Source organism: Lissotriton helveticus, chromosome 4_1 (genome assembly GCF_964261635.1).
Source record: "Lissotriton helveticus chromosome 4_1, aLisHel1.1, whole genome shotgun sequence".
NCBI classification, from domain to species: domain Eukaryota; kingdom Metazoa; phylum Chordata; class Amphibia; order Caudata; family Salamandridae; genus Lissotriton; species Lissotriton helveticus.
The window spans coordinates 496,820,529-496,841,848 of NC_136063.1; the positions used below are offsets into that span (position 1 = coordinate 496,820,529).

General features: G+C 44.0%; 1 protein-coding gene across 3 annotated transcripts in view; it reads left to right on the plus strand.

Moving 5' to 3' along the window:
• Positions 1-21,320, plus strand: part of LOC144827208 (uncharacterized) — a 576,624-nt gene that overhangs the window by 19,242 nt on the left and 536,062 nt on the right. For all 3 annotated transcript variants that reach the window (XR_013610078.1, XR_013610079.1, XM_078685602.1), the window contains exon 2: positions 4,262-4,454. Coding sequence is in view for 1 of the 3 variants with exons in the window: in XM_078685602.1 (XP_078541728.1) it covers positions 4,262-4,454 (193 nt within the window). In the remaining 2 variants the exon portion in view is untranslated. The remainder of the gene's footprint in view (positions 1-4,261; positions 4,455-21,320) is intronic.

Here is a 21,320-nt window from a genome sequence, read left to right on the forward strand (position 1 = left end):
TATATTCCATTGTTTCCCATCATCCAATTTCACTATGTTTCCACATACATATATGATTTGTTTGGGTTTTGACCATTTGGAAGATCCAGGTTTTCGATTCCCCATTACTTGTGAGCGTACCCAATCACCTGCTTTAAATGTTCTGATATTATGATTAATTTTGACATTGTGCTTTTGTACATATTTGTTTTGATATTGTTGCACTCTATTCAGTAATTCTTTACTGTCAACTCTACCTGTAAGACCTTTTGACATCCAATTTGGTTTGACCTTAGATCCAGCCACACGCCCTTTTAATAAGGAAAAAGGAGATTTACCTGTAGCTGTATGGGGTGTATTTCTATAACACCATAACATTTCTTTAACAGCTTTCTTGCAATTTTCATCATTATTGTTGGCAAGTTGAATGCATTCTTTCAACACACGGTTGAACCTTTCTACTAAACCATTTTCTCTTGGATTATATACAGAGGTGGTAATGTGTTTTATGCCAACTTGGTTTAAATAAACAGAAAATTCTTCAGCTATAAATTGTGGACCATTATCCGATAAGATTATGCTCGGATAACCCTCTCTATGAAAAATTTCCTCACAAAATTCAATTATATTGGAAGCCTTGATATCCCTTACAAAAGCTACTTCAGGCCACTTGGAGTGAAAATCCATTAATACAACTGCAAACTTATTTTCAATTCCTTTAACATGAAATGGACCGCAAATATCAATGGCGACTTTGTCCCAAGGCCCATCTGGAAAAACATTTGCTGAAATGGTTGTTTCTTGAGATTTGTGAGATTTATCACTGCACATGCAGGCTAAACAATTCCGAACACACCTATCTATGTCTTTATCCATGCCTACCCACCAGAAATCATTTCTAGCTCTCCTTTTCATGCTAGTCATTCCACTATGACCTTCATGTAACAAACACAACATTTTATCATGTAGTGTTAACGGTACTACCAGTCTGTCACCTCTTCTAAGTATGCCATCATTAAAAGATAACTCATGCCAAATCATTTTATAATCAGCTAGAATGGACTTATCTAAAGTTGATAAATCAACACCAAGATGAAGATTATTGATAATTTGTTGCAATATTGTGTCACCAGCCACTGCTTGGACCCATTCCTGTTTACTAAATGCATTGTTATACGATTCTTCTATATTAGCTACTAGCCATTCATCATTATCTTCTACTGTATGATCTTTGTTACTGGGTAAAGGAAGACGAGATAAACAGTCTGCATTAATGTTTTTGTGACCAGGAACATAGTTAATTTGAAAATTGTATCCCTGTAACCTGTATAACCATTTGGCTATTCTGGGTGTAGCTCTTGAAGCTCCTTTTGTGGTAAAAATGTCAATAAGAGGTCTGTGATCTGTTCTCAATTCAAATGCAGTTCCCCAAATAAAAGTTTTAAAATGGTCTACTCCCCACCAACATGCCAGCGCTTCTTTTTCAATTACAGAATACGAAGGTTCAGCACCCCTTAATGTACGAGATGCAAAAGCTATTATTCGTTCAATACCACTATGCTTTTGCATCAGAACAGCGCCTAAACCGTATGCACTAGAGTCTACAACAATTATAGAGGTGTGATTTGGATCATACGGCTTTAGAGCAACTGCTTTGGTGATATCTTTTTTGATATTGTCAAATGCTTGTTGACATGATGTGGACCATACAAAAGAAACACCTTTTTTCATTAAAATTCTTAAAGTATATACTTTGTCAGCAAAGTTTGGGACAAATTTAGAATAGTATTCAGCAAGTCCCAAGAATGACCGTAATTGGTCTTTATTGATAGGATGGGGTGCGTTTTCGATGGCATCTAATAATTTTATCTTAGGTTTAATTCCTTCATTGGAAATTGTATGTCCTAGATAATCTATTTCTTTCACTCCAAACTTGCATTTTTCACCACATACAGTTAAACCGGCATGTTGTAGTTTCTGCAGAACACTGTGTACTGCTTTGTCATGAGAACATATATCCTTGCCCCAAATGAGGACATCATCCTGAAATATTCTTACATTCGGTTCATCCTTCAAAATGCTACACATGACTCTTTGAAATACAGAAGATGCAGACGCCAACCCAAATGGCATTCTGAGATACTGAAAAGCACCTTCAGGCGTAATGAAAGATGTTAAATGCCTAGATTCTGCATGTAATTTGATTTGATGATATGCATTTGATAAATCAATTGACGAGAAGTACATAGCATCTTTGATACTGGATATCATCTCATTAATATGTGGTAGAGGATGTCGGTCAACCCAAATATTTTTGTTTAAATCTCTCAGGTCAACACACATCCTAATTTTGCCATTGTGTTTGCGAGCCAAAACAACAGGACTAAGCCAATCTGAGGCCTCTATGGGTTCTATAACTTTAGCATCACATAATCTATTCAATTCCTCTTTTAAAGGTTCTCTTAAGGCAAATGGTACATTTCTTACTTTATGTACTGCAGGTACACTGTCTGTTTTCAATATTATCTTATGCTCAAATTTGGTTAAGCATCCTAAATCTTTGCTGAACAATTGGGGAAAAACTGATTCCCATTTGGACGAAGATTCTCCACCAGTTAATAATACCTGCTCATTATAATCCTCATATAATACCACTTGATCAGGATGATTGGGATTTAATAACAATCCCATTTTTTTAAGATCTTTCCAACTCAATAATGGTCGACCTTGTTCGACAACATATACTTTGGTTGAACAAGATCTCCCCTTAAAGATTAATTGTGCTTCAAAATAACCTATTACAGGTAACTTTATTCCACAATATCCTTTGGGTCGAACATCAGATGATATCAAGGTGTATTTGTTACCATTTTCCCACATGTTTTTGTCAATGATAGTATATGGCGAACAGGAGTCTGCCCAGAGCGACATGTATACTTCGTTTATCAGTACTTCACATTTGGGAGGACAGTAATCTTCAGAAATATCATTTACAGAATCATCATACAGCACCATTACTTCAATATCATTTTCACTTCTATCATTTTCATCGTCATCGCTATCTAATTGAGATTCTACTAGATTAACAGATCGTTTCCAATTGCTATTATCACCTGTTCTGCAACATTTGGCAAAGTGACCAATCTTCTTGCATTTAATGCATGTGACTTTACTAGCAGGACATTTAACGAATTCTGCAGTGTGATTTTGACTACCACACCTGAAACATATCCTTTTATTAAAACTGTTTTTGTTTTTGTAAGCATTAGTTTTCATATTTTTGTTGTCATTTTTAAATTCTGTTTTTTTGTAACCACTACTCAAAGCATTAATACTGCTAGATTCGTCTTTGTCTTTTTGTGGTACAGAGCTCAATTCTTTAACATAATGGGAAGTATTTTCCATTTTCCTAGCAGTGTCCAGTGTTTTCTGCAAAGACGGATTTTTGAGTTCAAGCAAGCGTTCTTGAATTTTTATATTTCTAATTCTATTTATAAACTGATCTCTGATGATCTCTTCATGTAAGTCTTTAAATTTACAAGTGATAGCTAATGTTCTTAAACAAGCTACATACTGCTGCACATTTTCACCTTGCAACTGTGTTCTAGAAAAAAATTTGTGTCTTTCAACAACAATACTAGTTTTCTTCCCATAGTTTTCTTCTAAAGCTTTTAAAGCTTCAGAATATATGTCAACAGATGTATCATTTGAACTTGTTTCACTAGTTTCACTTGTCTGATCACTGTCAGAAACTGTTGAAACAACACGATTGTTTACAGGTAAAGTTTTTAAAACCTTCCTGCCCTCAACTCCCAAATTGTGTTTCAATAAAGCTAATTTTCTAGACGGTAGAAATACATCACCACCAATTGCTTCTAAATAGGTTTCAAAAGACTCTGACCAATCTTCCCAATTCATAACTGGAGGACCAGGACATTGTAGAAATTTGGGAGGAGCAACCACAGAAGAAGAAATATCCATGTTTATACAAGATTTGAAATGTGTAAAGTATAACACTGTTTATATTAGAAATAAAATTTAATTAAAATAAATAACGTAGTCACCGTTGTCAGCGTTTCATCAATACAGCTTACTGTTGAATTGTTGCTGAGTTGTATCTTATTTCATCCACAGTTTATTGTTGTTAGATGTCAAAATGCCTTCGTTTTATTTGCTTGTATAATTTGTTTTTAATGTCTTAAAATATATGTGGATTTGCACCTTTATCAGTTTTTTTGTAATCGTTGCCGCTCTCTGAAACTGTTGTCGCGTTTATTTGCAGTTAAAGTTGAGAGCAGCCGACGATAAAATGTGTTTGGATGGTTTCTATGGAGATCCAAGATGGCCGCCGCAGTACGTGGATTACGTGGTGACGCGGTGTCACAAAGCGTCGCTGCGCAAGGAAGAGAGCTGTGACGAGCAGTGTGTCTTCGTCATGATGCAAAGATGGTCGGAGACGGCATTTTTCGAAAAAGGTACAATTCAGTTGCGATGCAGTTCAGTTGCTGTGTTCTGCTTAGCGCGAGGTGTAGGCAGCTAAGTATATGCCAATACGTAGTTACACACGGCAATTACTCATTAAATGGGGATTACTCGTGTCAAATTGAAATCGCCTTTAAAATGCGATGCAGCGAAGCGCATTTAAGGTTTTAAAGTTCAGAGAGTAACATTAACGCTTCAGCATTAGTTCTAAATCAGCGCTATTTTAAAATGACGTGGAAAGTTTTTTTTTTTTTGGTTCATCAATTATTTTAATGAAGATACAACAGACAGCACTGCATTTGAGGAAATATAAACATGGCTGCGGTGTTTGCCACACTTGCAACATAATGTATCCTCCTTTGCATAAACTGTAGATCTTACTAAAAAAAGGTTTCTAGCTCAAAATAATTAAACCTACTAAACAAGCTCCCACGTGTGTTGCTGTGCAGCGTTAGTTTTTTTTCTCGACAAAATAGTGAAATAGTCCTGCTTCACGGCAAGTAATTGCCCTTTTCTCGTTGTATATTGTAGTTAAGCCCGCTGCATAATTTAGTCCTCCCTGTCACATAGTGAAAGGGGGTTCATCCTTCGCCCATCCTCTCACAAGTGCAAGGGGCACCCATGCAGCAAGACAAATGATTCGCTGCTGGTGGCAAAGACAATTGACAAACTTTTTTCACTCTGACAGAGATGTAGTTTAGCACTTATATGAAGCACATCTTGTCTTACCTGTGCTTCATGGATTTTACACATTTCAAGTATATAAAAGTAACAAGAACCGCAAAGAATTCCGGTTATCTTTGAAGTGAATATTCAACTATTTAATGTATTTAAATGGAGCAGCAGTGAAAAATGTGTAGTGAATGCCCCTTACAACGCAGTGGCGATTTTATTTTAGTATCAAAGCGATAACATATTATTTAAATTCAGAACTGCAACAGGTGACACAGGTTGCAAGAATGTTTTTTAATTCCACCTTTGATTGTGTTCGGTCATGTGTTGCCTGACACCCTCTGATACACTGTCATGGATTAAAACAGCGTGGCGGAAACGCTGCAAAATGAACTTGGGCTAATAAAAATATATATTTGCTGTTGCACCTTCCCTACTAGAACTGATTTTGTTTTTATATGTATTATTGAAACGTCTTTATGTTTGTATTTTACGTCCCAGATTCACAAAGGTCGGGTTAGCGTTACATTTGCAATGCTAACCCAATGCTAAATCTTTTTTGGGATTAACAAGCCAACACTAATTGACATTAGCGTTGCATTGTGTGGGAACGTAACATAAAGCAGAACAAAACGCTGCTTCACTTTACTTTGATATCCATTACTTGTAATGGGGTAACTCAGTAACCCTCAGAACCTGGGTAGACAATGTTATATAAATTTTTATATCACTTTACTTTGAGTCAAGGGGGCATTACATGAGGGGTGCATGGGCGTTCTCATACAACCACTCATAATGTTTGATGCTAAACCCTGTCTACTAACATGAGTAGACAGGGTTTAGTGCCGAAAATTAAAGCCATTAGAAAGCAGGAGTTAAAAAGAGAAATGTTTTCATTTCTCCTTTTCTTTCTCACTTTGCATGCGTGCTGCACTGTGCAGCACACACACAACGTAGGAGAAGCTTTAAGGAAGGTCTAGCCATAGCATTTTGTACAGGAAGGGCACCCTTCCTGTACAAAACCTGTGGAAGTCTCACACACACACACCCTAGCACTAAGGTGTGTGTCTGGCGCACAACAGCTGAAATCAGCGCCAAAGCTAGGGAGAGGGGAGGAGAGAGCCATATCTCTGTGAATATGGCACTCTCCTGCTCTCTCCCTGTGACACAGCGCAACAGTTTTGGCTGCTGCGCTGCATTCTTTGGCATCTTTCAGAATCTGTGCCTACATCCAGGGGAAGTTACTCTTAAGGAGTGTTGGCCCTCCCCTAATGTGAGCATTTATTATAATGATCAGTACCTTCAGGACTGGCAGCATTTCTGTACGTGCAGTATTGTCTGGGGAGGAGGCGTTGGCCTGTCATAGTGCACCATGTGATATCATCCGTCCTGATGGTTGCCACGAAGTGAGAATGTCCGATTGGCCTTAAGCTTCACTGTGGCTGTTGGACTTGGCCCTTTTTGCAGGGTCATCTCTGAACTTTTGCCTTCCTCCTGTATTTTGTCTGACCTGTTTTTGTTGGTTTTTATGACTCTGGGCACTTTACCACTGATGATCAGTGCTAAAGTGCATATGCTCTCTCTATGGTAAATTGATGTATGGATTAGTGACTCCATGATTGGCTTATTTGGTTTACTTGTCAGACCCTAGTACAGTTGCACAGCGTGTGCCCAGGGCTTGTAATTCATAGGCTGCTGGTGGGATTGCAGCACAGATTGTGCCACACACCGGAACAGCATGTAAAGTGTCTCAGGCCTGCCATTGCAGGGCCTGTGCGCAGTCTGGTACTGCCATATTGACTGGGCAAGTGCACCCACTTGCCCGTCCCTAAACCTTCCCTTTTCTACATACTAGTCACCCCTAAGGTAGGCCCAAGGGCAGGGTGCATTGTATGTAAACGTTAGGACATGCCATGATGTGTGTGGCGTGTCCTGATAGTGAACTACAGTCATTTTCATTTTTCGTTATTGCAAGGCTACCTGTTCCCCATAGGCCAGGATTGGCAGTTTGATTATAACATCTTCTACTCCTAACTGACTCAGGGAACTAGGTAGAAATTAGAGTTTAGTATGCCTGAACTCAGAATGAAATAATACATCTTTTAGTGAAGTTGGTTTTAACATTCTGTGTTTGAAAATACCACTTTTAGAAAGTAGGTATTTTCATCCCTAACTGTCCAAGCCTGCCTCTGCTAGGTTGTGTATTCCTTGTCTGGAGTTTGAGTGACGGGGCTGCAGGATTCCAGGAGACAGGGTGAGTCATCAGAGGGCTAAATAGAGCATGTAGATGGGTGGGAGGAGTGCACCTGGGACCTGAATCGGGCTGTGCCTGCCTTCCACAATGCTGGCTCCACCTCCTGTGGTGTGTCTGGTGTCCCTGGGCCACACTGTCAAAGGAAAGAAGGAGTGTTGTCAACAAAGTGCTCCAGGACTGCACAGAACAGGTTTGAACTGGGTACAGGACCCTCTGCCTTCAGAGGACAAAGGATTTGCTGGTATAAATATTGGGACCCAGACCCAAGAACTTTAGATCACTTTTGGGAAACAAGGAGAACCTTTGCTGAGGAGAGGAACCAGAGAGAAACCCAAGGAGGAGACTACCCTAAGCTGAGTGCTGTTTGGGGGATTGGCCTGCAGTGGTTGCCTGACTGCCAAAGAAAGGGAAGAGGAACTTTGTGCTACTTTCACCAACTTGTAAAGGATCTCCAAGGGCTTGGAAATTGAGCTTGCCTCCTGCTGAAGTCTCAGGGATAACAGACTTCACCAACCAGCTCCCCTGAATTCCTTTACTGGAAATTTGAAGTGCCCACTGTTGTGCTGGGCCTTCTGAGAGACTGTGTGTTGCAGGGAGTTGGAAGCGCGACTCACGGAGAAGAAGCGTGACGCCGTCGCAACCGCTGTAGTCGCATCACTGAAGAAGGGTGTTGCCTCTGCCGCAGTTGCACACATCACCGGAGCGCCTTGCAGCACTGGAGTAGAGTGTCACTGTCGCAGCAGACACCATCGCATCACTGGAGAAGCGTGTCGCTGCCGCAGCCGCTGTTGTCGCATCAATGAAGAAGGGTGTTTCCGCTGTCTCTTATCGCCGAAGCACCCCGCATCACCGGAGAAGAGTGTCGCCGTCGCAGCAGTCGCCGTCGCATCACCGGAGAAGCGTGTCGCAGGGCGTGTTGCAGCTCAGAAGATTTGTTAAGTCACCACATGGCCGTCGGGCATGCACGCATCGCCTCGTCATTGTTGCATCGAGAAGACAACACCATTTTTGTTTCATTGCACCGGATCTTCATCGCATCACTGTGTTTGTGTGTCGCATCACCACAGAAGCGCAGTAAGAAACAGATGCATCACCTCCCCACGCGCAGAAGAACCGACGCATCACCGTCCCCTACGCAGCAGTAGGGAACTGATGCATCACCTTCCCTGTAACTTTTTTGTTGTATGGCATTACGCATACAAAGGAACATTGAACGTAAAGTGTTGCATTTACCATCTAAAGAGAACTAAGCTATTTCTACAATTTTTTATGTACCATTTTTATTGTGGATTTGTGTTGTTTGTGGTCTTGTGTTACGTCTATATAAAAATACTTATTTTTATACTACAACTTGTGTGTTGTCCATCTGTAGTGTTGTCACTGGGTCACTGTATGTGATCACAAATGCTTTACACACTTCCTCTGTGATAAGCCTGCCTGCTTGTGCCAAGCTACCAAGGGGGTGAGCAGGGGTTATTTTAGGAGTGTACCCCTTTACCCTGACTAAACTCAAGGGTCCCTATTTGGTCAAACGTACCCACATCTGCCAACTAGAGACCCCCAATTCTAACATTGGTTGTCAGCGGTGGGATTCTGGACTTGCATTTGTGACTCATATACAGTGATTGGTGAACACTACTAGTGAATGCAGACCAAACACAACCACATACATTTTGGTCGATTGTTTTTCCTCGGATTTTCTATTTTTGACAAGAACTACCAAGTTTACCCACCATTTAAGACTCTGCGTCGAACTATATTATTTGTTTGTTTGATCCCTTTGCACATGTGTTTTACCTGTAATATTGACCTAACTGATTGTTCTTCTCCCCTCTTATTTGTACTACTGCATTGACCTACCTTGCCTTACCTTACCTTCCATACTATGTTCCCTCGTGTACCCACCCTAAAGATCTTGTTCGCGCTATATAAAACTTTTAAAATAAATAAATAAATAAATAAATAAATGAGTAAAGCATTTTAAGGAGGAGAAACTAGAAAGCTATAATGTGAGACAGCTAATGCACTTCTGCAAGAGATTTAAAGTTGCTATGACCGGTCTCACCAAAAAGGATGAGTTACAAAAGGCGCTGAGGCCCTGGGTGGAAGCAAGAAGTACCCCTGAGCATGTGGTGGGGACTGAAGATGCAGAGGGGCCACTGGAAGGGCCATTGGGTCCAGGGGGGAGGTGAGCACCTCCCCAGCAGCTAGCAGTGTTTCTGCCAAGGGCCTGTCCCCAGAAGAGCTGGAGGACAGGGAGAAAAATAGGATGCACGAAATGGAGCTGGCCAAGCTCAAGATGGGTGGACAGTTGGAATTGGAGAATAGGAAATTGGCCCTAGAGGAAAAGAGGATGCAGTTTGAGCATGAGTTGAGAATGAGGGAGCTTGATTTGGAGCTCGAGAGGCTTGGGGCCATGAGTGTCGCATCCCAAAAAAAGGAAATGTATGTAGCTCAGGAAGTGAACTTTGCTGAGTTGGAGGTGGAATCCAACTCAGATGGTGGCAGCAAAATTTAATTTTCTAGTGCTGAGGGAGTAGTACACACACCCAGAGATTTGACACCCGACTTGAAGGAGGGGGTTAACATACACCAGGAGGTTAAAGGACATGAGGTAGCTCCAGTAGTGCGCAGTGTCTCTGAGGTAAATGGGGACACTGATGCAGGGGTTCATGGTCCTAGTGGTGGGAGAATCATTCTACTGACTCTAGATGAGAGGTACAGTGAGAGGGGTTCCCCCAAGGTTGAAGTCCTGGTATGTGAGTGTAAAGACCATTCAGGAGAGTGTCGGTTGAGTGACAGAGACAGTCAGATACTGTCTTGCCAATCTCAAGAGAGCGGTGTGGAGTATGTGTGCGAGACACTGGTTGGAGAGGTGAAAGATCGCTTGGTTAACTCTTGTAGAGGGCTGTGTGATCCAATTGTGGGAGAGCATATTGTAAGTCCCCATTTTCCAGAGCTATGCCAACACCTGTTGGAGAGTGAGCTCTCTGACCCCAGGAAGCTCACATTGGAGGCAGACCTTTTGGTAGATTTCAGAAGGCCTGGAGAGGCATTGGGGAGGGATCCTAAGAGGAGTGGTTCAGATATCTTCCAACCCAGAGTGGCAGAAGAGGTGCAGAGTAGCCCAGCTAGGTCCCGGTGTAGGGGCTCACATCCTGTCTCAGTGGGGATGGAGTGAGTGTGGGGCTGTGTGCCCCAAGGTGCCCGAAACCCATTCTCAGAGCCTGGATGTTTTTTTAAGGGAACACCAGGTGGGGAGCCTAGGCTGCCCTGATGGGCCGCCTGTTGAGGGGGATCCCCTAGTGTCTGGTGAACTGGGAGTGTCTGTAAGCAGGCCTGCATCAATTCTGGTGTCTGGCAGTGCCACACTTAAGTGGAGGGTTCAGAAGTTCAGATTGGGGGGTGAGAGGGGGGAAAGTTCCCAGTGGAAGAACCAGTGGGTCAGGGGCCAGCCAGAAGGGCTGAGTCACCAAGGAGTGACCATGGTGATACCACTTCTGCCGTGAGGTATCTTCATGCACTGTCAGATGGACAGGAGTCTCGAGATCTGTGCCAGGCAGACTGTCACATGACACATGTTATGTTTCACCCCTGGGGGGGGCATATGTGCTCCCAATGAAGTCCTGGTGCGCCGGGTAAGTGTTCAACCACAGGGGTTGGTCCCTGGGTTAGGAAGCCAGGGTCAGGTGTTGTCCGACCTAGAGGGTGGGACAACTGTAAACAGTGTCCTGACCGGTTGGTCTTCTAGGGGTACCACCCCTGATGGGGAGGTGCAGTACTCTGGAAGGGGATGCAGATGGAGGGAGTCCTCGCCTCTGACCTCGGTTCAACTGGAGGGTTTAGACCCTAGGTTGGAGGGCCAGGTTTAGGGTGTCCTCCCTGACCGGGAAGCCCAGTTGCAGGATAGAACCCCTGAACTGGTGGGCGAATTGTGCAGGACACCTGCTACAGGCACCCTGACAATTCTGGAAGGGGGTACCACTCCAGGTGGGAGGGTACAGAGCACCAAGGAGGAGGAACAGGTATGAGAGAGCCCACCCCAGTCTCTTGTCCAGCCACCGGGTACAGGCCTGAGGCTGATCGGTCAGTGGCAGGATGTCATACCTGACCTGACAGGAGGGAGAATGGGTGCCAAGCACCTGGGACTATTGCCCCCCGATCTCTGACGCCACAGGTGTTTGAGAGCCCCTGAGAGGCATAAGGCCTGGGTCTCATCACTGACTACTGTCAGTGGCCTCTATGACTTTCTGTCTGTCTATTGGGACACACCTGTGAGCAAGCTAAGGTTAGGTGCTGCACATATGGTGTCCATAGGTGAGGAGAAGGGTTCCCCGTGGGTTAGCATGGTGGGCCTGAGGGTATGGACAGAGGGATCCAAAAAGGTTCAGATTGGCGTAGAACTGGAATAGGCCCCTGCTGTTGCGGGCCAGGGTCCATGTTCTATCGCCCAAAGCAGAGAAGCCCATCAGGGTAGTGATTGGTCTACCCTGTGTTTTGGCTGGAAGGGGGTTGTGTTGGACTTGGCACTTTTTCCCTGAACTTTCTGCCCTCTTCCTGTATTTTGTCTGACCTGTTTCTTTTGGTTTTTATGACCCTGGGCACTTTACCACTGCTGATCAGTGCTAAAGTGCAAATGCTCACTCTATGGTAAATTGATGTATGGATTAGTGACTCCATGAATGGCTTATTTGGTTTATTTGGTTTACTTGTCAGACCCTAGTTCAGTGCACTGTGTATGCCCAGGGCTTGTAAATCATAGGCTGCTGGTGGGCTTGCAGCACTGATTGTGCCACCCATCGGAGCAGCATGTAAAGTGTGTCTCAGGCCTGCCATTGTAGAGCCTGTGTGCAGTCTGGTACTGCCATGTTGACTGGGCAAGTGCACCCACTTGCCAGTCCTTAAACCTTCCCTTTTCTACATATTAGTCACCCCTAAGGTAGGCCCAGGGGCAGGGTGCATTGTATGTAAAAGGTAGGACATGCCCTGATGTGTGTGGCATGTCCTGATAGTGAAGTATAGCCATTTTTGTTTTTCACTATTGCAAGGCTACCTCTTCCCCCTAGGCCAGAATGGGCAGTTTGATTATATCATCTTATACTCCAAACTGACTCAGGGAACTAGGTAGAAATTCGAGAATTCAGAATGATAAAATACATCTTTTAGTGCAGTTGGTTTTAACATTCTGTGTTTGAGAATACCACTTTTAGAAAGTAGGTATTTTCTTGCCTAAATGTCCAAACCTGCCTCTGCTAGGTTGTGTATTCCTTTTCTGGAGTTTGAGTGACAGGGGCTGGGGGATTCCAGAAGACACGGTGAGTCAGCACAGGGCTGAATAGAGCTCTCTGCATGTAGATGGGTGGGGGGAGTGCACCTGGGACCTGAATAGGGCTGTGCCTCCCTTCCACAATGCTGGCTCCACCTCCTGTGGTGCGCCTGGTGTCCCTGGGCCACACTGTCAAAAGAAAGAAGGAGTCTTATCAACAAAGTGCTCCAGGACTGCACAGAAACGGTTTGGACTGTGTACAGGACCGTCTGCCTTCAGAGGACAAAGCATTTGCTAGTATAAATATTGGGACCCAGACCCAAGAACTTTAGATCACTTTTGGGAAACAAGAAGAACCTTTTCTGAGTAGAGGAACCAGAGAGAAACAGAAGGAGGAGACTATCCTGAGTGCTGTTAGGGGGATTGGCCTGCAGTGGTTGCCTGACTGCCAAAGAAAGGGAAAGGAATTTTGTGCTACTTGTAAAGGATGTCCAATGGCTTGGTAATTGAGCTTGCCTCCTGCTGAAGTCTCAGGGATAACAGACTTCACCAACCAGCTCCCCTGAGTTCCCTTGCCTACTGTTGTGCTGGGCCTTCTGAGAGACTGTGTGTCGCAGGGAGCTGAAAGCGCGACTCACAGAGAAGAAGCATGACGCCGTCGTAGCCGATGTCATTGCATCACTGAAGAAGGGTGTTGTTGCTGCCGTATCGCATCACCGGAGCGCCTCGCATCACCGGAGAAGAGTGTTGCAGTCGCAGTAGATGCGGTTGCATCACTGGAGAAGTGTGTCGCCGCCGCAGCCGCAGTCGTCACATCACTGAAGAAGGGTGTTGCCGCTGTCGCATCGCCGAAGTGCCTCGCATCACCGGAGAAGAGTGTCGCCCTTGCAGCAGATACCGTCGCATCACCAGAGAAGCGTGTCGCAGGGCCTGTCGCGGCTCAGAAGATTTGTTGAGTCGCCGTACTGCCGTCGGGCGTGCACGCATCGCATCATCATTGTCGCATCAAGAAGACAACGCCATTTTGTTTTCATTGCCCTGGATCTTCATCGCATCACGGCGTTTGCGAGTTGCATCGCCACGGAAGCGCAGTAAGAAACCAACGCATCACCTCCCCACGCTGTGAAGAACCGAGGCATCACCGTCCCCTATGCAGCAGTAGGGAACCGACGCATCATCGTTCTTGGGTGTAAGGAACCAACGCATCACCTTCCCTGCAACTCTTTAGTTGTATAGCGTTACGCATCCAAAGGTATATTGAACTTAAAGTGTTGCATTTACCACCTAAAGAGAACTAAGCTATTTCTACCATTTTTAAAGTACAGTATTGTGGATTTTTGTCGTTTGTGGTCTTGTGTAAAGTCTATATAAAAATACTTATTTTTATACTACAACTTGTGTGGTGTTAATTTGTAGTGTTGTCACTGGGTTACTGTATGTGATCACAAATGCTTTACACACTGCCTCTGAGATAAGCCTGCCTGCTCGTGCCAAGCTACCAAGGGGGTGAGCAGGGGTTATTTTAGCAGTGTACCCCCTTACTCTGACTAGACGCAAGGGTCCCTATTTGGTCAAAGGTACCCACCTCTACCAACTAGAGACCCCCATTTCTAACAGTGGCAAATCTTACTTGTGCACATTTGCCCTCAGAATCTGCCCTGTATGAGAGCATTATGGGAACAGAGACCCCGTTCCCCTGTACTCAGAAGGAGCACTGGTTTGGCCCGTCCAGCCAATCCGGATGCTGATTTCAAGCTTTGTGTGTGAAATAAATAGCATGAAAGCAGCGTTGTAATTGGCTATGTTTTTTCCCGTCACAACTCTTTGGTGGCAGTTGGAATCACACAGAAGGAGGCACGAACTGTACTCGAGTACTCAGAGAAAAGGGAGATCGGCATTTTCAAACTCCCTTGAATTCAAGTAGTCAAGTGGGAGAAAAAGTAAGTTAATTTTGTACGCTTTGCCTCACCACTTTCAAATTTTACTAGCCACTGCTGCCTACAACTTAAATGCTCTGCTATTACATAGTACCAATGTTTCTGGAAGACTCCTTATGCTAATCATGACTGCCATTCCATGCTAGAAAGAGGACAACAATATAGTCTGCCTTCTCATTGATAGTTTATTAGGCAACTTTAATCTTTTACTTGAACTAGTCTGTAGTGGCTCCTCCGTAAATGCGGAGGAGCATCGCCCCACTGCCTGGCTCAGAGCCAGCAAATGTAAAATAAAACAATGTTCTTGCAACGTTTTATTTTATATTTGCCAGCTCTTAGCCAGTGCTGTAGGCAGAGGGGCGTGGCCTAGGCATGGGAGAGAGAGGAGGAGTACTACGTGCACTTCCTGAGTGTGTTTGGCCAGCCGTCTCAGGCCTACCAAAATACACATGCGCACCTAGGTTTCTCCAACCCAGCTGCATTGAGCAGCTGGGCTGGAAAAACACCCACAGACTCCCTGAGCGGAGTGTCTTTCTAGCCTGCTCAAGCCAATCCCTGCGCTGCCTGTAGCACTGGATTGGATGGGAGTCTGTCCCAGGGTCGGCTTGGACCCAGGAAGAGGGGAGGCAGCGCGATGCTACGCTGGAGGCAGCTGCAGCTAAAGGTAACTTTTAAAAAAATCTATTATTTCTACCCTCTACGTGACTCCCTGCTTCCTCTCACACGTTTCCTCCACCCGCCTCATCACCCTTTATTTGTGGCGTCTCCCACTGGTACTAGTAGAACAAATGACATAGCACCACTTCACCTGGGAAACATCACTTACAACGCAACTTTTACCACGCAATGCTTTTACATCGCAGCTTTTACAACACAAACCATTACAACGCATTGCGCTGGGGGGCGCTCTAGGATAGGGAATATATTTAATTTACTATCCAACACCTTCCCTACTATCGACGGGGACTGGAGTTAGAATAGTAAATTAAATAATTCACTATCCAGCGCCCCAAAGCACTATGCGTTGTAATGGTATGCATTGTGAAACTCACGTTGTAAAAGCATGTGATGTAAAAGCATGCGTTGTAATGTCGTACATCCCTTCACCTACCCCAGTACCTCGCCTCTCCTCAAACCGGACAAATAAATGTAAATGTAAATGTAGTTGAGCTTATATAGCGCACAGCTACCCGCAGTGGGTGTCCCGGCGCTTGCTTAGGGAACCCTTCCTGGTATTCCCCTGTGAGATAGCAGGGTATCCACAAGGTGAAAGTCAGGCATCCCGCCGCGAGGGGCCGTTGTGGAGATTAAGCAAGCTATTGCCCAGAGTCGCAGAGTGTGAACCCGTAAGTCGAGGAGGCACCAGGGCGAGAATTATCGAGTCCGTGGAATTTTTAGCCCAAGACCCGCCGAGGCGGGGAATTGAACCCTGGTCCAGGACTGATCTCAGCTTCCGGGTCTGCTGCCTCTAACCCCTGAGCCACACTTCTCCAAAGTACTGAACTATTTCATGAGTACCCTTTCTGAGTGCCCTGTTAAATCTTATGCCTTTTCTATTAGATGTAAGTATATATTGAGTTTTAAAATGTTCTACGCTATGTCATTTTTCCAACATTTTTAAGTAGGAGAAACCCTCACTTCACTCATTTGTGGCAATCTTACTTTGGCCGTTGTCCATTCAGGTAGTGATAGAACTATGTGGAACCATGCATAGCAGAGGGCAGTGGACTCCTTAGAAATATTTTGTGCACCTGCACTTGTTTTTTCCCCCAAACATTTCCTTGGGCTATTAGAGGCACAATGCCTGGAGACAAATGCCCATCCCCTTATGATGATTCTACTGGAAACAAACTCTCCGACTTGCTTTCAGTCACCTGTGGATAGCCCCCAGAGATTGTCATCTCATCATTAGAGGTCCTTAGCTGATTATCAGACATACCCAGCTATGCTGACACCATTCTATGGCATTTAGGCTCAGAGACCCTTAGCAGATACTCTGACACTCCCAGAAGGTATTCAGCGATCCTTCAACCATGCCCTAGTGACACTACACCTTTCAGCAGACACTCAGCTACACTTCGGTCCACCACAGACTCTCTGGAACAGCTCTTAGATGTCCTCAATACGCCCTCAGAAACCCTAAAGTGTAGCTGTGTTTAAGAAAGGCCAATGTGGCAATCAGGTACATCAGTCAGCCGTCAATTAACTTTCAGCTAATCATTAGACACCACAGATGCCCCTGGAAAATCTCAGCATACATTCAGGCTCTACTAGCAGGCCCTGCCTGAGCTGACATTCCGGTAACGCCACTGATACATACCCCAGTCAGCCCTCTGTCAGACAACCCTGAATTCACATTCAAACACATCTATCAATCTGTTAGCCCCCTGGTATCCACGAGAGATTCACACCTTGCCTTCAGATTTTCTAACAAGCCTTCAGAGATTCAGCAACTACTGGCCAACCTGACTCTTTCTGAAAACACCACAAGACCACTTTTTGACCCCTCATCGGACCCCCCGAGGCCCCCACCAGGCTTTGAGCCTGCCTTTTAGACACCTCCATTTAGTCGTTAGACACACCAAACTGTCCCTCAGCCTACACTGAGACAACATCATTTGATATTTGAGTTACTCAGCTGTGCTCTTAAAGCCTGTTGGTGTGCCCTCCCTGTATGGCATGCCCTTAGAACATTCTCACATAGGCCTTTACAGACATATATAGCATCCCCTGTAACATGCTCCCACAAACCAACCCTCTTAGACCCTTAGGCTGCCTCTACCTTCAATTGGTTCCTAGACACTCCCAATTAGCCTCTGGGTGTGTTGGCATGCCTTCAGATACCTCAGTCATGCCCTCAAGAGAAACACAGATTATCTTGAGTCACCCTCAACTCACACTGTCACTGAATGCGTTTAGAGTCCCTCATTGTGTCCTAAGACACCACGAGGTCCTAAAAGACCCTTGTTTCACCCTCAAATGCCCTCAGCTGGACCACAGAGCTCATCTGCAAACACAACCAGCTGTCTTTTAGTAAGACTCATCCAGCCTTCATACACCCTAATATGGTCCTAGACACCAAGAAGCTGGCCCTCACAGACCCTAAGAGATGTAGTCCTCCACTGGCCAAACATATCCTGGGCGTCAGTGAGTGTTGGCGGTGGCAAGCTGCCCCCTCGCGCCCTTTCCAGCTCATCTCTTGATGATAAGGGCTGTGACAATGAAGACTTCTACTGACACTAATGGAGATTACGGGTAAGGAATCCAAACATTACAAGACCTCGTCTAAAAGGGTAATTGTTATATTTTAAATGTAATCAACCCGATATAAAGTGTTGATAGTGGACATGGAAAAATACAAGATTGTTATTGATCACACACGCACACACACACACACAATCACACACACACACAAGCACGTGAATGAAATTGCACGCACGCGCACACACACACGCACACATTTCTGACATGTGAACATTTAAATCAGAAATATCAAAAACAATGCCTTCTCCTTTTTCAGTTAAAGGATTATAAAAATAAAACTTGCTGTGGGTGTAAAATTATAGCTTGCAGAAACTGTTCAAGGCTGTCTCTTGTTCTCTAATTATCTGGTGTGTTATTCTCCCTCGCTTGCTAGCACACTGCACCCAGCCTGGCATCTCCTCCTCCCTTGAATGATTCTAATAGAAACTCAGCATGTTAATCACCTAATTTTACGTTTCAGGAATTTAACAAGACTTTACCTTGATCTTGAATTGTATAATACTTAAATGTTGGTGGCCTTTCTAAACAGTGTTCTTGGCACTGTTTAGATTAAGGAGAGTTGCAAGTAAAGTTCAGTTTTAAGGAGATCCAAAATCAGTCTTAAGTAGATGCATATGACAAAGGCCCACATTACAATGGGGATGGTACTACCGGCGTGGTAATACTGCGTACAATATTACAGATTCCATGTTGTAGTATTATTGAGATAATCACCTATTGGTTAACTATGGCATTGGGCGATAATATGTGTAAACCAATGGTATTCCATCGATTTCTGCATGATATTTCTAAATTCTAAGCCACTTTGCAGGATTTAATTCTACAACGTTTAACTGACTAAATTGTCACCCAGAGTCACTCGCTGTAATTTTGTGTTTATTAATATAGCAATCGATATTACTGTGTATTGTGTAATAGTGCTTTCTGCCCTAATTGCAGTAGCGGCTGGCAGGGAATGAGAGTGGAGAAGCCGAAGAAGGGTTGCGATTGGGGGCAGCCACGGCCGGCAGAGGGAGTACCTGCAGGGCGGTGACGTGTGGAGGGGGAGGGCAAAGGAAAAGGTTTGGGTCCTGTATCTGAACTGGCTTGGACCACTCACATATACTTCAACAAAGCAAATAATTATTTTTTGGTTTTAGATACCACCCAGCCTATCAGTTCTGGGGGATCAACTATTTTATTTTAGTATTTTTATCTATTTTTAGAAAAACATTTTATCATTTGATTTGTACATGTCATCAAACAAACAGTCATCAAACAGTGAAAAATACATGCAAACAAATAAAATGTGCAATAAATATACACAATCAATACTGTAAATTTTGGAAAAGAACACCAAAATCAAATGCCTAACAATTATTTGACGCTAGGAACCAGTCCTTCATATTAAGTACACGAAGACAGGCGGACAAACAGTTTGTAGGTGCTGCCTGCCTGTCTTACTAAGCATGGGATGAGGTAATAAATTTTAGGGTTGCAGACTAGGGGTAACAGAACATATTGATTTTGGCGGCCCTAGTGGCACCCTTCTTCTTTGTCCCAGGCTTGGGGTCAACGCGTTTCGAACCACGATATTATTATGGGTTCTCCTGAAGACACGGACTGGATGGAGCCGAAGCTGTGAATAGTAATGATGGAATTTGGTGTAAGTATTGTATGGATATTATAAAGAATTATAAAGAATTAAAAGAATCAGACTCCAGACTCAATGAATGATATAAATGAATACCTGTACATAGCACTTGTACGTCACTCATATGTCGTTGCAGTTAATGGGTAGCCTTGCGAGTGGCGGAATTCTGTATCCGGACAAATATAGCAATGAGGACCTCCTATTATATGCCACTACATTTGTATGGAACAGATAATATTGATAAAGAACGTACCTTCGCAAAGGATTGCATTGCGTTTAGTCAGAGGGGGAACAGCCTTTCATTGGTCTTTAATTCGAACAAACCACTTCTCGATTCGGGAGTAAATTTCAAAGCAAGCCTGGCCCAAAATAACGAAGAATGTCTGTAAGTCTAAAGACTTCTTATTAAATCAAGTGCCACTGTAAATAGAAGAAAGCATACCTTCGCATTGAAAGGCGTTGCGTGTATAATCAAAGGGAGGGCGCTTTACATTGTTCTTCGTTTCAAACAAACGCCGACTAAGTTTGTTGATAGATTTTGAAACGGACCTGGCCAGAAATGACAAAAAATATATATATAAGTAATCCGGCAGTTTTTGCAGAATGAATAAAGAGCTATATGCTGCTGTTAACAGCGATTCTACTCACTGTTTCTCACGGGCGACCTGCTCTGTTTGCTGCTCGCATACGGCGTCTAACATTAGCACGCCGCGAGCATAGATGATACAATTAAAGGGGCCACATGCTAAAGGGAATTATGGTCTTCGTAGTGCTGCTCACGAGCGGCATCTCACATGAGCACGCCGCGAGCTGTGTGACTACAATTAGAGGTCCGCATACTAAGGAGAATGGAAACCGGTACAGGGTTGGGACTAGATCCCGAGTACTCGCGATGCAATTTACATAATAAAGACTCAGAAGGGCAGGTTTAAACCGACACTACAATGGACACTTACGCCCAGTTACAGGGGCGGCATGTGAGTTGTTTAATTGCAGACGGGTAAAGCAGAGAGCATGACCTGACCTGGATGGGGGCCAGCAGATGTCTGTGTGAAACATCTCATAGGTTGTTTACTTCGGACAGCTCGTTCAGTCCGGAGTTAGCTGTATCAAATTTCAGTATGAGGTATGCTTCCTTCTGGGATAGATGTATTTCTGGGTCCCCTCCTCTGCCACTTTTGATCACTGATAACACAGTCCATTTCAATTCCTCAACCTTGTGGTTATGTTGTAAAAAGTGAGCGACTAGCGGGGCAGTGAGGGTTTTGTTATTAATTCTGGACCGGTGTTGAATGATCCTTTGTCGCACCTCCTGTGTAGTTTTTTAATTTTTTAATTTTTATTTATTCCTCATATTGCGAAGCTCTATGTGTTTGGAGTTTCAGGTGTCTGCCTCTAGTTTTTTGTTCTTTTCCGATTCTGTCCCATGGTCTCTCTTGTCTGGGGAGTTTATCATCTTCTCGATGATCTTTAGAGGAGTACCCTTAGGCCGTCACATAACGTAAACTCTGGTTTCGAAACGGGGGGAGCTAGCCATTTTGGCTGCTCAACAAGTACCATACTTGTTTGCCAGAAGTTGTTTCGCATTAATCATAGGACCGATGTTTTTACCCTGTATTAGGATTTAGGTGGTTTTCAAAACTTTCCCAGTACTTAAATCTCTTACAGATGTTTCCCTTTCTATCTAGTTTATTAATCCTTACAGCTGAGTTCATCCACTCTCCATGTGTTGGGGGGGAAGATCCAACCCATTTAATGCAAATCTCCCTCCTTGCAAGTACAATTAACACAAAGAGTAGATTTTCTTGACATTGTTTTAACCCCCCTCCATCT